We start from the raw sequence: 14163 nt of genomic DNA on the forward strand, positions 1-14163 counted from the left end.
GGTTGACTGCTCTATGATGGTTTAGTATGAAAAACAGTCACAGAATGAGTTTTTTTTTTTCAGAGACCAAAAGTCCCAGATCAGCCTGAAACACAGGGGATGGCTGTCCTATGATAGTTTAGCATGACAAATAGACATGGAACACATTTCAACATGAAGGAAAATGAAGGGAAAGTCAAACTATACACCGTTTTGTTTTTTTCCTCCGGTGGCCAAGCGGTAATTTGTGAAGTAAATTTTATATTTATTTTAGATTATAAAAGTAGAAACAAGCACAATTAAGTGTGACAAGGACACAGCTGATCTCAAGGCTGTCGAATTGGAGCTTGAATTGCTACATCAGAATAAAACAATAAATCCTCAACATGTCCGTCTTGAATCTACTCTAGTATTTAGTTGTCGCCTGACCAAATTGTTTAATATTCATATTTGGCATGTTTACATTCACTTCATGTAGTCTCAGCTCTGGAAACCTTCTGCAGTCTCTCATCACATATCAGTCCTTGGCTGGTTGACCAACGCATTTCTCTTTTCTTGCTTAATTATTATTTTTTTTTTTAAAAAAGCCGAAATCAGAAACTGTAAATCCACAGTTTATTTTCTAGTTCGCAGCCACCAGCCACCTACAGTATCTCCTCTAACCACAACCACTCGTCAGCACAAACGTGATTCTCAGCCTCACCAAGGTCTTCAGTGCCACACGTAAGTTTTCACTTTCAGGTGTGTTGCTTTGTTTTTTCATTTCCGTTGTATATCTGACTGAGTTGATGTCTTTATTATTATTTACAGGTTTTGCTGCTTCCTGTGCAGCTCCGAAGGCATGAGACGGTAAGAATCCAGTGAATGGGAATTTTCTTTTTTCAATGACATCAATGATGCAACATCATATGGCCGTTGCATCACTTGGCCTCTTTTCTAAAGCTACGCCTGTGTACTGACCTTTCACCCACAAAATATTTTGCATCGTGGCTTTGTTTGAAAAGTCTCAAAAAGAAATCAGTTTTAAAGAAGGACAGATTCAACGTTTGGAGTGATGTCACCCAATATATTTTCACTTCTTGTGTACATAACAAACCCATTAACAAAAAAAAAAAAAAAATGAAATCATGTACACTCTGTATTCACTCTTGCACTAATTGCACAGCTACATTCAATGCACATTGGATCATTTACATTCATGTTCCCCTCTCCCAAGTCTGGCATGGTAGATTCTGACAGCAGTGCTTCAGCAGCTTGGCTGAAGAATGTTTTAAAGCAGAATTCAGATGAAATTCACACACACACAATCAAAAACAGCACACACTGTTTTCAAATAATAATAATAATAATTATAAGATTGATGATGACAACAATAATAAAAACAGGGGCTTTGTTTTAAACCTGCTTGGTGCCTACTTTACAAACGTAGCAGAAGAGATTTAGGTAACTTAAAAAACACAACACACACTGCTGCAAACAACTTTTTTTTTTTTTTAGCTTTTCGCTGAGGCTTACATTGCTGACATGAAACAGATCTCCGTGAAGCCACTTGATTAGATCATATTTTACAGAACATGAGCAACTCAATGCCTCTGCATTACAGTGGTAAGCCTCTGTTAGCGAGCTGTTTTTGGTTTTACAGCAGTGTGACGTCTGAAACCCAAAACTTGTGATAAAATCAAAATGTGTTTTCAAAGCAATATGCAATCAGGGAAATTTGAAAAGAAAAAAAGGGTTTAGTAATCCCATATCATTCACAAAACTGCAAGCTACAACCTGCATGTTGGCTGTAGTGATGGAAAAACCCACACCTAGTTGAGCGGCAGCCTGTTTTTACAATGGTGACCGCCGAGCTGGATGCTTCATGAGTGAATTTTCTGTTTTTATGCTACATTATCTTGGTAGAAAAATATGTAGGCTACGTATACCGTATTTTCCGGACTGTTATTTGCAGGGTTTTTTTCATAGTTTGGCTGGTTATGCAATTTAAATGTTAATTCACACTAACATGACCAAGGAGTAAGCATTGCCTACAGCCGCCAGAGGGGGGTGCTCTAGGCTTGTGACAACTAGCGGTATTGTGCTACTTGCGTCCCAATGAATATCAATTTCAACATTAGCTTAAAGACAACTGAGAAAGACTGACCACAAGTGCCCACCCCAAAAGAAATGCTAACCGAAAACTGTACTAGAGCAACAGAACGAAAGTTTCGAGTGAGTGAGAAACTTGTAAGGGACTGGCGAAAAGCGACTTGACTGCAATGAAGAAAACAAAGCAAGCTAATCGCGGGCTAAATGCTAAGATGGCCAGAAAACTACTTTCCCCATAAATGGTACTTTAAGTCCAGTGTGACCAATATGCTTTTTTCTTCTTCATGACGCAGATTTTGATTGATGCTTGATGATTGACTTGTAGTCCGAAAAATACGGTAATCGGTATTTTTGTTTTTATACTTTGGGCCTGTTAAAGCGCTTTCTCTCACTTGCCCTCTAGTGGTCACGGGTTCTGTAATGCAGTTTAAAATAAGCTGACGTAGGAGTTGCCCATAAGAAAATACTTGTCAAAAGTTATGACTTTTGATGCCATCAAAATATAAGATATTTTAAAATTAAGCAGGTTTCACTGGCACACCTGTGTGCAGAAACAATAATTTAAGAATTGGTTATGTGGAAGCATCTTTTCGTAGTAGTTTGCCTCCACTATCTTAAAACAAAACTTCAATAAAATCTTGAGTTGTGCTGGTTCCAGAAAGGCATGTGTGCAAAGGAGTCTTCCTAATAATATAAACCCGCTTGTACTTCTGTACAAATCTCGCCCTCTGAAGGTGTTGTCACCTTCAGTGTTGTATAGCTGCAGTGGTTGAAAAATGGCTGGTGTGTGCTCCTCAGTTTAAACGACCAAAGAGTAAAAAGATAATAAATAGATATATTTGTATTTATCAAAATTAGTTTACTTGTCATTGTATACTGAGGGTGTGGACGTCACATGTGAAATTCACTGCATAAAAGTGACAAAATAAACAAGAGATATGGCTTTTTTTTTTGTTGCAGAACTGAGGAGCATCCACAAAACAATAAATACAATTTAAATACAGCTAATAAAAAATAAAGTCTGTCATTGGCGCTGCCTCTTTAGCCGAGGCGGTCATCATGTGGGAGGGGGGCCGTTAGTGTAGCGCAGCATGGGGTAGAAGGAGCGGGCAAAGTTGTTGGAATAGGCGCAGCTGTAGTCCTCCTCAGACAGCGGCACCAGGCAGGCCAGCACCAGCAGCATGAAGAAGAGCAGGTGTAGCGGGAAGGCGGCTCGCAGCACGCGGTAGAGCAGCGGCCGCCGCGGTGGCGAGTCTCGCCTGTCGTCCCTGGCGACGCACAAGAACAGGGGTCAATGTAGCGCGACAGTCCAGATTAAAATCTGAGGAAAAGTCGACAATCGTCCAAGGTGTCATTATGTTCGAGCGATGCCGTTTTTACACCAACGAATTGACATCGAGGGTAAAAGCTTCAAATGGTAAACGTTACCTCCGAGTCGCCGGCTGGCCAGTCTTGGTTTTCTGCAGGCTGGCCACCTCCTGAAGGAACAAACACACTTTAGTCATTTACCTGCTAAAACTCATGGATTGTGTGCATTCATTTTTATTAAACCCCACGCTGGACCATCGTCCTTCATAGCCAGTTTTCTGATGCCGATTGGATATCTATGGTATACACGGCAGGAGAAATCAAGAGTAGGATGGAATAACTGGGTGTCTTTTTCCAATTTGGAGAACGTTGCCTTTTTATACTCAGATCAAGGTGTTCAGTTTAAAGCTCAGATCATCCATTTTCAAGGCCGTCAACTCGTGATTTCTCCACACGTTCAGTCCAATTTTTACGCACGTGGTGCTGCAGCAGAGAGGGGCCGTGAGCTTCCGCTGCCATGCTGTCCACCTCTGAGCCAGCTGAGCAGCTTTCCTGAAACAGCAATCACACAATCAGACAAGACTGACTCATCAGAAGACAGAAGTGATTATTGGATTAGGTAAACAACAACATTTATTCTATTATTCTCTCCTCATACAACATATATTGTCAGACTAAACTCCATAACTGCCTCCATTGACACCTCAAGAGATTTATTTAAAATATTATGAAACAAAAGTCTTTGGCCAAAAATCCCACAGTTTCTACACATCAGCCAAATAATCACCATGGAGATTTTTGTGCAATTTGTGACAGACTGTTTTTAATTAACCACTGCACTGAGGCAGGATTGCGTTTAAAAGCCTCCGGGCCAGTGAGAAATTATATCCAGGGCAAAGAAAGTCCTGAAACCTCGAGCTTTATTTTGTAATGTGTGTCGTAATAAATCAGGCAAATATTCAAATAAACATAGCAGTAAACGTGAAGTCAGCCCACGAGGCTAGGCAAAAAAAGAGTGTGAAGTTCTGGCCGGACTTACCAGTCGCCGCTGCAGTACATGTAGATCGGCGGCCACCTGTCGCCGCAGGAGGCGGAGCTTGTTACAGATGACGTGCACCTTCTCCTTGGCCTCCACACTGTCCTCTCCGGCAGCCTCGAGAAGCAGCTGAGATGAGATCTCCTGCAGCGAAGACACCTCCTGCTGCCGGCTGGACAGCTCCTCCTGCAGTTTCTGCAGGGGGCGACGTGGAGCAGTCAGGACCAGGCAGGTGAGACGAACGCCAGCAAGCGACAAAAACGCTCACTCACCATCAGCGTGACTCGGTGCTGCAGCAGGACGGCGCTCGGCGTTGACGGGTCGCCGAGGTTGACGGTGCTCAGCTTGCCCTCCGCCTGGGCGAGCCACAGCAGCAGCGAGTGCAGCGTCTCGTGGAACTCCTGAACAACAGAGGCCCGTTTCAGTGATGCCGTCCGGCGCTCGACCGCCTGAAAGCGCGCTCGTGCGGGCACGACTCGGATCTCTGACCTGACACTGCATGAGCGCAGAGTGAAGTCTCCCCTCCCAGCTCTCCAGGCCACCGCAGGCCTGCGTCCAGCTGTGATTGGCCGACGTCAGGGCATCCCGCAGTTCCTGCAGCTCGGCGCTGTCGCCGCGCTGGAAGTGGCCGCTGCCCAGGTTGATGGAGATCATCAGACACTTGTGACTGTTGAAGGCCTTCTGCATCTCCTGATGAAAACACAATAAATGGTTGAAATGAAAGTTAATCCAAGTTTCATCTTTCTTTTGAAATGTTAAATGTACCGTTTAGTCTCCTGTATTGGTGTCACCAGCACTAACAGACACTAATGCAAGTGATGACAAGACTAAAAAAAACACTACCTTCAGCCTTTGTATATTGACTTCAAAGTCTCCGATTCTAGTGGATGGTTCAATCCGCTGCAGGTTCTCCAGCTCCGGCAGCACCCTGCCTAACCAGGAAGTGACATCAGAGAGGTCCGAGTTGAGCTTGTGCCAGTGCTCCAGGCCCTGCTTGACGTCGGCCTCGTCTCTGGTGAACTTTGGAGCCCCGAGCAGCTCCCATCGCTGGATCACTCCTGCAGGCAGACAGGGGGCGATAAAGGCATTGTGACTTCTCAGCGTCCCGAAGCGTCTCAATGTTTGATCACAAAGGCTTTTGTAAAAAGTTACGGGGAAGTCCAAAAAAGGGGGCTGAGGTTAAAATCAACCTTTAATGTTTCTTGCCAACAGATAAAAAAAAAACTGCTCGGGTTCACAGTGAACAGTAAAGGCGCAAATATAGCTGACGACTAACATCTTATATGTAAACATAATAAAGATGGCTGGTCAATACATGTGCAGTGCACTAATACCTAAATTTCTGTTGTTTAGTGTGTGGACACTTTGCTAAGCATTGCATATATGATAATCACAAAATAAGTATTTTATTAAGATGTTATTTTTCCCTTTTGGGTTGTTGCAATTGTGTTATTTTTGCTTTTGTTCTGTTTGGTTTGTGGTGAGATTACATAGAAACACACAGAATCCCCACATAATATTTTCATTATTCCTAGATTTAGGAATATCTATATATCTGTCAGTGGAGACCTAGCCAGGACCTGCTACACATCCCACAATTGCAGCTAGAGGTTTGCACAGTTGATGGCACTCTGCCAGCTCTACCTGTGCTGGTCTGCTTGTCTGCAGTGCCGACGGTCAGACCCGGATCCTCCAGCTCCTCCTCGTCGTTCAGAATCAGCTTGACCCTCTTGACGCTGTCGATGCTGCTGCTGCATTCTGACATGAGCTTAGCCTGAACGCAAGCACACACATGCAAACGCACAACTTTAGCCGGAAACTGCGGTCTCAGTGAACCAACCGCTCCATGCGTTTGCACCTACGTAGCCCTGCTGGTGAAAGGTGTGCGTCGCAGGCGAGGTCTGGTCTTCGCTTGAAACTTCTCTCCTTTCTGGAGAGCCCGGCTGGTGCCAGCTGAGTCGGTCGCCTGACTTCACTGAGGACACACAGCAGGTTACAGTTTAAGAAAGGGTGAGAATAAAGATGACCAACCAATCTGAAATACATTAATGGAAAAAAAAAAAAAAAGAAGTTTTGGACACCCTTAAATGTTGACGCAATCCCAGTTATTCTCTTGTCATTATTTGCCAGAGAATATTTTTTTGTGAGGGCCATTTTTTACCTGACAAAGTGCTGAAGAAGGTGGCGTCGTCCTCGTCGTCCTCGTGCGACGACGACCCCCCCACGTCCACCGTGTGGTCCCACTCCAGAGGGATGGAGTCCACGCTGACGGGCGTCTCCCGGCCGGACCGCTCCAGGGGCGGCGCCAGGAGGTGGCACATGATCGGCTGCACGGCCGAGACGAGCGGCGCCGCTAGCTCCTCCTCGTCCGTCTTCCTCTTCCTCCTGCCCTTCCTCCACACCGTCCTGCCACCCTGACTCTGCGAGTCCTCCGGGTCCGTGTCGTGGTCCGACGGTTCCGTCTCCTCCAGCAGAATCTTCGAAAGATAGAATAAAAAAAAAATGAGACAAAATGTTTGACGAAATGTATTTTTGAAACCGTGTGGTTCTCTTTCGGTTGGGTCTTTCATCCACAGTTGAAGGCTCCTGAAACCAGAGGTTTTTTTGTAACCAGAGTCTGGGGTGAACTTTTCTCAAAAAGTCCGGTTACAGTTCTATCATTTCCATCACCCCGAGAATTGCACGAAACCAAAATGTCACAATAAAAAAAACTATCGCTTAACACGTTACTGACCGGGCGTCTGTTGACCAGGCGGTGGTGGAAGCGAGCGACTCGACCAAACACTTCTTGGCAGTAGGAGTGCAGCTCCTCCAGCTCGTCCTCGATCAGCGCTGCGTCCAGCGGAGCGCTCTTTTGGATCAAGTTCTCCCCAAAGACGATCAGAGCGTCAATCTTGTTGGTGTTCAGAGTGATTTCCTGCTGGAAGCCCTATAGAGTGGCAGAAGAAGGAAGGGGACGGGTTCAGCAGATGGCGCGCTTCCTGTAAATGTTGGCTTTTGCATTAGAAGGACTTACATTCAGCTGCCTCATCTTGTCCTCGACGTCGCTCTCGGAGAAGTGCTCCACGTTGGTGAGCTGCAGGTCCATCTCCGTGAGCCAGACCAGGATCCCCTCGCGGGTTCCTTCAAAGTCCTCTCGCTGCGACGTGAAGTGCTGCGAGAGCAAATATCGACACAATCCAGATTAGAGCTTTCAGATTTTTTTTTTAAACGTCTAGAGGGCGCCGATGAGCACAGCCGTAAACCAAACAGAGAGGCTCTACGCTCTTCTCAGGCACGGACTGCTATTTTTGTTTAGTTTTACTTATCCAATAGTCAGTTAAAACAACACTCAACCACTAATCTTGTGTACCTAAGGCATGTGATGTCATAAGTCTACCCCAGAAGACATTTGACGGTGATGAAAATTGTGTATCGCCCGTTGAGCAAATCATAAATCAGTCTGCTCCCACTCCCCGCTTTACCTTGAGTCTGCGGAGAACAGAGGCCACTCTCTTTTGCAGGCTGTCCCACCGCTGGTTGCCCTCCTGCACCATGATTTTAAGTTTGCACGCTGCGTCAGTCCGGTTCTCCCGGGCAAGACGGCGGTACTGCTTGTTGACCAGCTCCAGCTGGGTGAGACGCTCATGGACCTGCCGCTGGAACGCCTGCAGTGACAGCGTGAGGACGGTAAACACATTGCTTTATCGGTACCCTTAACACCACAAAAGATCATTGAGTAGCAATGGCAGTACAGTGTACAACATCTAGGGAAGTGCTACCTGTGCACTCAATGGCATTTCAGGAGATTATTTCAGGCAATATCACCTGCGTGAGAGGATGGACAACCACTGTCTGTCAGTTTGTAGATACAGACCATCTTCCACGTCCTTACTTTCAAACCATCATGCGTGCAAAGTCTCCTCTTTAGAGCAGCTGACATGGAGATGAGTAACCAGATTACCAGACACTAATCTGTGTTTCTAATCCAGGTTGACACATCACGGCTCTACGTCCACCAGAACTCTTGATCGCAAACAAATACACTGATGAGGAGAGAGTCAAATGGAGGAAACTCGAGATCGTCTCGATTCAAGTTAAACCAAATTAAGTATTTTCCAATACATTCTATTCACCAACTGAGCAACATGACAATTATAGCAACTGTATATTTTTTTTTACAAGAGCTGGCACAGAAGGAGCAAAAGAGATTTGAGCAAAGAGTTGCCCTTCATCACGCCACAGCCAGCTAGAAATTCCTTCAAACTAGCAACACTAGAATCAAGTTAATGTGAAGTTTAATTTGTCCCAAATTGTCCTAATTCAATTTGGCCGGCCAGCCCCCCTCAATAACTGACAGAATGTGATGGGATGGCAATTCGTAATTTTGATTCTTTTTAGTCATTTCTCTCAGTCCACTTCCAACTTTCAGAGATCAAAGTGTCCTTAGCTTTAATCTCTATCTAAGAGTCTTTGATTTTGAGGTCACAATAGAAGGCTAAGAGTGGTGGCTTTTGATATTTTGGAATGTGGAACTTGACATGAAACAACTTCTAAAGGTAGGCCCGAGGTGTGGATACTTAACGGCTGTTAACTTTGGGAAACAATCGCACATCATCTAGAAGTAGTTTGTGCTTACAACTGCCTCCTTACCAAATATGGCACCAAAAAATAAAGGGAAGAAAGGGAAGAAGGGGAACGCTTCCGCGGAGGAAACAGGTGAAGTGTCCAAGGAGGACCTGGAGGAGCAAATTATTGCCCTTCGACAAGAGCTTGAAACTGAGCAACAGGAATGGAGGACCTTCCAGCTGGAGCGGGACAAGGTCTTTGCATTCTGGGAAATCTCCAAGAGGACCTTGGAGGAGACGAGGGCCGAGCTGAGGAACCGACGGAGGGAAAGAGAGGAGTCGGAGGAACCCTGTCGAGTTGCGATCATGACCTACAAGCAGAAGTTGAAACACGTCTTGAACGAGAGCCACAGCCAAGAATCTGTAGTCGAGATCGGCGCGGTTGCCATAAGCTCAGTGGTCCAGAATGAGCACACGGAGGTGGAACTCGGGATGTGGAAAGAAATCCACGATCTGAAGACGGACTACAGGCAGAAAAAGATCTATAACCAGAACTGCTTGAAGGAGCTGAAGCTGAAAAACCAGGTGGCGGTCATGGAACTGTCCAACACCTACTGCAAGATCATCCGAGAAATCGAGGCCAAATACCAGAAGAACATGCAGCTGCTGATGGACACGGAGGAGAAGATGCGACGATCCGAGATCATCGAGCTCGAGGAGAGAATGAAAAGCCGCAAAATAACCCTGGTGGAGGAGCACGACCGAGCTCTCCGCGGCGCCGAGGAGTACTACTCCGCCGCCCAGAAGAAGCTGCTGGTGGACCAGAGAGTGCTGAAGGACGAGCTGGAGGACGCAACGAGGCAGCAGGGCCGTTCAGAGAAAGAGCTGCAGACGGCGCAGCAGGACAACAAGCGGCTGCGAGCGACCCTGCAGGAGGTGGAGTACGTCCTGCCCGAGCTCCAGAGGCAGCTGGAGGAGCACAACGAGGCCAAGGCCAAGCTGGCCGCGAGCAGGGCCCGGGCGAAGGTGATCGAGAAGGAGCTCCGGCACGTGAAGCTCGACTACGAGCTACTGCTGCAGGTGTTCACGCAGGTGCGGCGGGAGCGCGATGCGCTGCAGCAGAGCCAGACTGAAACCATCCTGGACGTGCAGCAGAGGAGCGGGCTGAAGGAGTTGCTGCTGGAGAGGAAGGCGGCGGTGCTGGCGGAGACCCTGGAGAAGAGGGAGGCTCAGCTCTGCGCCGCGCTGTCGTCTTTGGCCGCCGCCACCACCGGCGCCAGCGGCGGCGCCTCCAACAAGCTGGAGGAGATACTGGTGTCCAAGCGGGCCGCCGTCGACGTCCTGCAGAGCGAGCTGGCCCAGGACTGCCGGGAGTACGACGAGCTGCTGCGCACGTGCAAGGACAAGCTGAAGGACCTGGGCGTCCACGTTGTGAACTTTCCGCTCAAGTCCTCCAAGCAGATCCTGAACGAACACTCTCGCGTGCCAAACTCTTCCGCGCCAGCCACCACGAGCTGAGCCCAAGAGTTGGTCTTACCTGCAGCTCCGTGGTTGACTTTGCTCTTAGTGTCCTGATCTGAAGATTCATTTCTCGTTTCATTTTGGCTGTTTTCCACTGTATTTTTTTTTTCTCTCCCGCCAACAAATTTCATGTCCTCTCAATCCAGGAGTTTCTATGGTCAGCCTCTGACCTTCCAATCTCACCTACTCCTACCGATATCTTCACTCTTCTCAAGTCTGGCTTTATATTTCACACACGCTGTCCCTCCAACGTCCTCGTTCCTGATCTTGTCCACTCTGGTAACTCCTAAAGAAAAGCTTGACAGATTAACATCTGCTACCTCCAGCAGTCTCCCGTGTTTTTCTCAGAACCATTGTTGCACCGCTGTTTTCTGCACCGACCCTTGTTTGCTTGGTGAAACCTCTGTTGCACGTCACACCTGATCTGCCAGTAGGGTGGAATGTTGCATGGATAAAGTGCAACATTCCATTCCATTGTACCAGACGTACGTACGCGGAAGACTTCCCTTCGCTGCCCCCCCACCCCGAGGCCAATTGATAACGGCACAATTCTTCCTACTTGCCAGTGTGATTGCCCCTGGTGTGTTGTGTTGGGGTGCAACTCGTGACTTCTACTTTTTCATCCCAGGCTCCAGCAGGCTAGCCTTGCGTGATTAATGATCTAAAACCGCTGTAGATTTCCAGACAAACACACAGCCATCTTGGGGAGGAATAAAACAAAGACATTTTACCAACCTCAAACTTCTTGAGCTCCTCTTTGGCGCTGGTGTAAAGGACGTTGGCTGAATCCGGGTTCCCGGCGGTGATCTCGGCCACCTTGAGCCACTCTTCGAAGCGAGAGTAGTCGTCCAGAAACTTAGACCAGAGGCGCCAGGTCTCCTCAATCCTGGAAGTCACAGGATATATATTTTTTTTTCATACATTTCATTTCAACCTGAAGTCATGGGATTGACAAATACACAAAAAGGGCTTTATGTTTCCTAGATAGGTTATACCCGTTGTGGTGGATATACCCTGTCTTGAGGTTAAACATTGCATGGAGGCTCGACGGGTTATGAATTTTGTAGGGAGTGAGGTTGCTTTCATGAAGTCCTCACCTTATCCTCCTCTCCAAGGACATGGCGCAGATGTTCCTCCACCGCCGGTCCAGACTGTGGCTGGTCTGCTGGATGGAGTCGCTCTCAGAGTCGCTACCGCATGCGTCGGCATCGTGGAGCAGGACATCGCAGAGCGTGAGCACCGACGCCACGCTCTCGGTGTGCTGCTCGATGTCCCGCTGCAGGTCCTGCAGGACAGAGAGCATGGATTCCCGTTGGTCGGCACGTGCAGTTCAGTGGGCTAAACAGCAGCTAGCGCGCTGATTAAATCCTACTTTGATTTAGCGCGACAAAAAGACTCAAGCAACATTCTGAGATTGTGGAAGGCGGATCTTGATTTGAGAATTCAGCAGAAGAATGTTTGGCATTCCTTTTCAACATTCTGAGATCTTGGAATTCTTCGATAGGCTAATGTTTGAAATCCCGTTCTTCACTTTAAACTAAAATATATAATGTGTAAATGTTTTATCCTCAAACTTGAAAAAGTGAACATTCTGAATGTTTTTCCACTTTTGCAAAGAATTATTTCTCCAAATCCCAAAGCAATTTTACAGCTGCTAAAGGTTTTCTGCCCATAATTTTAACAATATTGCTTTTTATATTTGTTGTACTTTTGTTTAGAATATCAATTGTGTCAACTTATTATTTACTTTACTTGCATTGTACTACAAGACTTTTTTATTTTTTTAAATGACTATAATGTCAAGAATAAATATATTTTTGTGAAGCTGTTTTCTGGACATGTATGTGCGTTTGCACATTTGTGTGTCTTGACAGCACCTTTGTCGGCTGCTGTTTGCTCAGTTATAACTGTCTGGCTCGTCATTGTGAGTGCTGAAGGCTTAAAGAGCCTCCAGGAGAGACTCGTTTGAGCCGTCCATCACTCTCCAGCAGTGCAGGCTGAGTCGTTTCCAGCCTGTCCGGCTCTCCACTGGCCGCACATTTTTAGAAACCTACTATTTCTCTTTCCGAAATCCTTTATGGCCAGTCTTGTTAACCATCTCTCTACCTCCTCCACTCCCCCATCTCCAGACCCATCACTGTCCAACTCACAACTCACACAGGCTCTTTCTTTGTTGCATTATCACTCTTAGATGGACTTTTTTTTTTTTTTTTTTTTAGAGGTGTAGATGGTCTCTGTAAAGTGTGAGGGCTTTCACTGAAGAAACCACTCGAAGACAAGGTCACCTGTCACTGTAGTTTGTAGGATTTTTTTAAGTGTGTTTGTTGTTTTAAGGTTATGGGGTTAGGAAAGATTAAGGAGAAGATGCCATAAATAACTTGAGTCCATTGATCATATGGAAGAAAGTGGTCAAATGAAAATCCGTCCACTTGAAAAAATGTTCCTGTAATTTTAAATATACATCCGTCCTGATTACACCGTGTCTGTCTGTCTGTATCTCTCTGCGTACCAGAAACTCTGCCCTTCAGTAAACCAGGCAGTACAACATGCTACAAATAGTCCAACAGAATAAAACCCATTTCCTGTCGTCAGCCAACTAACCAACATCCGGCTTTTGGTGCATTCACCAGCTGCCAGCACAGCGTGGCAGCTTTTTCCTCCACAAATATCCCTTGAGCTGCGGCCCACCGTAGTGTTGCACCGCAGTGCACATTACTCTGCTCTGCTGATATAATGCTGATGGTCCCAGCAGGGTGGCCAAGACAAAACAGGGTTAAAAGCAAGCCAAGGTACTTCCTGCTCTAAAGTTCCTTCTTCTGCCAGTGTTCTTCTTGCAGAGTCCAACCTCAAAGTGGAGTCTTGGAGCTAATAGAGGTGAGTGGAGGGAAGCTATGACTTTTCCTGAAATAGCTTTCAAACTTTTTTTTAAAACTAATGTCCTGCCTTCTGTTGAAACCAGATATGTCAAAGTCTGCTTGAACATTTAAGACCACAAGTCCTATTTGAAGTGATCATTTAAGTATTTTTTTTCCCATGCTTTACTAATGGGACCACTAGAATGCCCAGCTGGACAGGGTTGCAGAGATGAATGAATTGATGTGAATGATACGGTTTAAGATTTTTGGCTTCTTGGTGAGTCTAGACGCTGCTGGATGACGCTGGAGAGAGAACCCACCTGTAGCTCCGCCAGCTGCTTCTTGATCTCATCGCTGTGACACACACTGTAGACCACCGGCTTGGCCAGCTCCGCTTCGATGCACGACAGCCACGTGCGCAAGTTGCTCATCTTCTTGTCCAGTTGCTGCACCGTCACCAGGGTGTCCTTCAGCTTCCTCACCCTGCCAAGTCATACAGAGCCATGGGTCAGAGGGCGAGGCGGGAGCCTTCTGGCAGCTGGGGCTGATCACTTCTTGGAAATGATCCAGTTTGTTTGTGAATTTTTTTTTTTCCTTTGACTTTCAGATACTTACACAAGATTTTATCTCCTCGATTGTTGTGTCAAAGCTTCCCCAGAAACTACTGAACCTTTCTTCCTATATTTCAATGGTAGAAAAAGCAATAAAGAGTGCAATGTTCCAACGTTGGGCTATAGATCGGAATCTCCCAGTAATTATAGCGTGGACCACGAGCGCAAAAGTTAGTTTCTTTGGATTTCAACTGTTCCGATAAAATGTTTAAAGT

The 14163-nt window shown here is 46.4% G+C and overlaps 2 protein-coding genes across 3 annotated transcripts in view; one reads left to right on the forward strand and one right to left on the reverse strand.

Annotated features, from left to right (window-relative positions):
- Nucleotides 1-1032: 1032 nt before the first annotated feature.
- The window catches only part of syne2b (spectrin repeat containing, nuclear envelope 2b), a 65904-nt gene continuing 52773 nt past the window's right edge, over nucleotides 1033-14163 (reverse strand). For both annotated transcript variants that reach the window (XM_076027688.1, XM_076027687.1), the window contains 16 exons: nucleotides 13658-13820; nucleotides 11580-11767; nucleotides 11218-11368; nucleotides 7879-8061; nucleotides 7431-7568; nucleotides 7149-7343; nucleotides 6576-6891; nucleotides 6277-6389; nucleotides 6059-6188; nucleotides 5258-5472; nucleotides 4904-5104; nucleotides 4687-4815; nucleotides 4418-4609; nucleotides 3856-3930; nucleotides 3499-3548; nucleotides 1033-3338 (listed from right to left, as the gene is read on the reverse strand). In XM_076027688.1, the coding sequence (XP_075883803.1) occupies nucleotides 3128-3338; nucleotides 3499-3548; nucleotides 3856-3930; nucleotides 4418-4609; nucleotides 4687-4815; nucleotides 4904-5104; nucleotides 5258-5472; nucleotides 6059-6188; nucleotides 6277-6389; nucleotides 6576-6891; nucleotides 7149-7343; nucleotides 7431-7568; nucleotides 7879-8061; nucleotides 11218-11368; nucleotides 11580-11767; nucleotides 13658-13820 (2650 nt within the window). In that variant the 3' untranslated portion in view covers nucleotides 1033-3127. The remainder of the gene's footprint in view (nucleotides 3339-3498; nucleotides 3549-3855; nucleotides 3931-4417; nucleotides 4610-4686; nucleotides 4816-4903; nucleotides 5105-5257; nucleotides 5473-6058; nucleotides 6189-6276; nucleotides 6390-6575; nucleotides 6892-7148; nucleotides 7344-7430; nucleotides 7569-7878; nucleotides 8062-11217; nucleotides 11369-11579; nucleotides 11768-13657; nucleotides 13821-14163) is intronic.
- LOC142888958 (dynein regulatory complex subunit 4-like) lies at nucleotides 8897-10628 on the forward strand. The gene has a single exon (XM_076027463.1). The coding sequence runs from the start codon at nucleotides 9052-9054 to the stop codon at nucleotides 10477-10479; it is 1428 nt and encodes a 475-aa protein (XP_075883578.1). The 5' UTR covers nucleotides 8897-9051; the 3' UTR covers nucleotides 10480-10628.

The sequence above is a fragment of the Nelusetta ayraudi genome, unplaced genomic scaffold (assembly GCF_046127955.1).
Source record: "Nelusetta ayraudi isolate G7.1 ecotype Tasmania unplaced genomic scaffold, CSIRO-AGI_Nayr_v1 ptg000021l, whole genome shotgun sequence".
In the NCBI taxonomy this organism is placed as follows: Eukaryota; Metazoa; Chordata; class Actinopteri; order Tetraodontiformes; family Monacanthidae; genus Nelusetta; species Nelusetta ayraudi.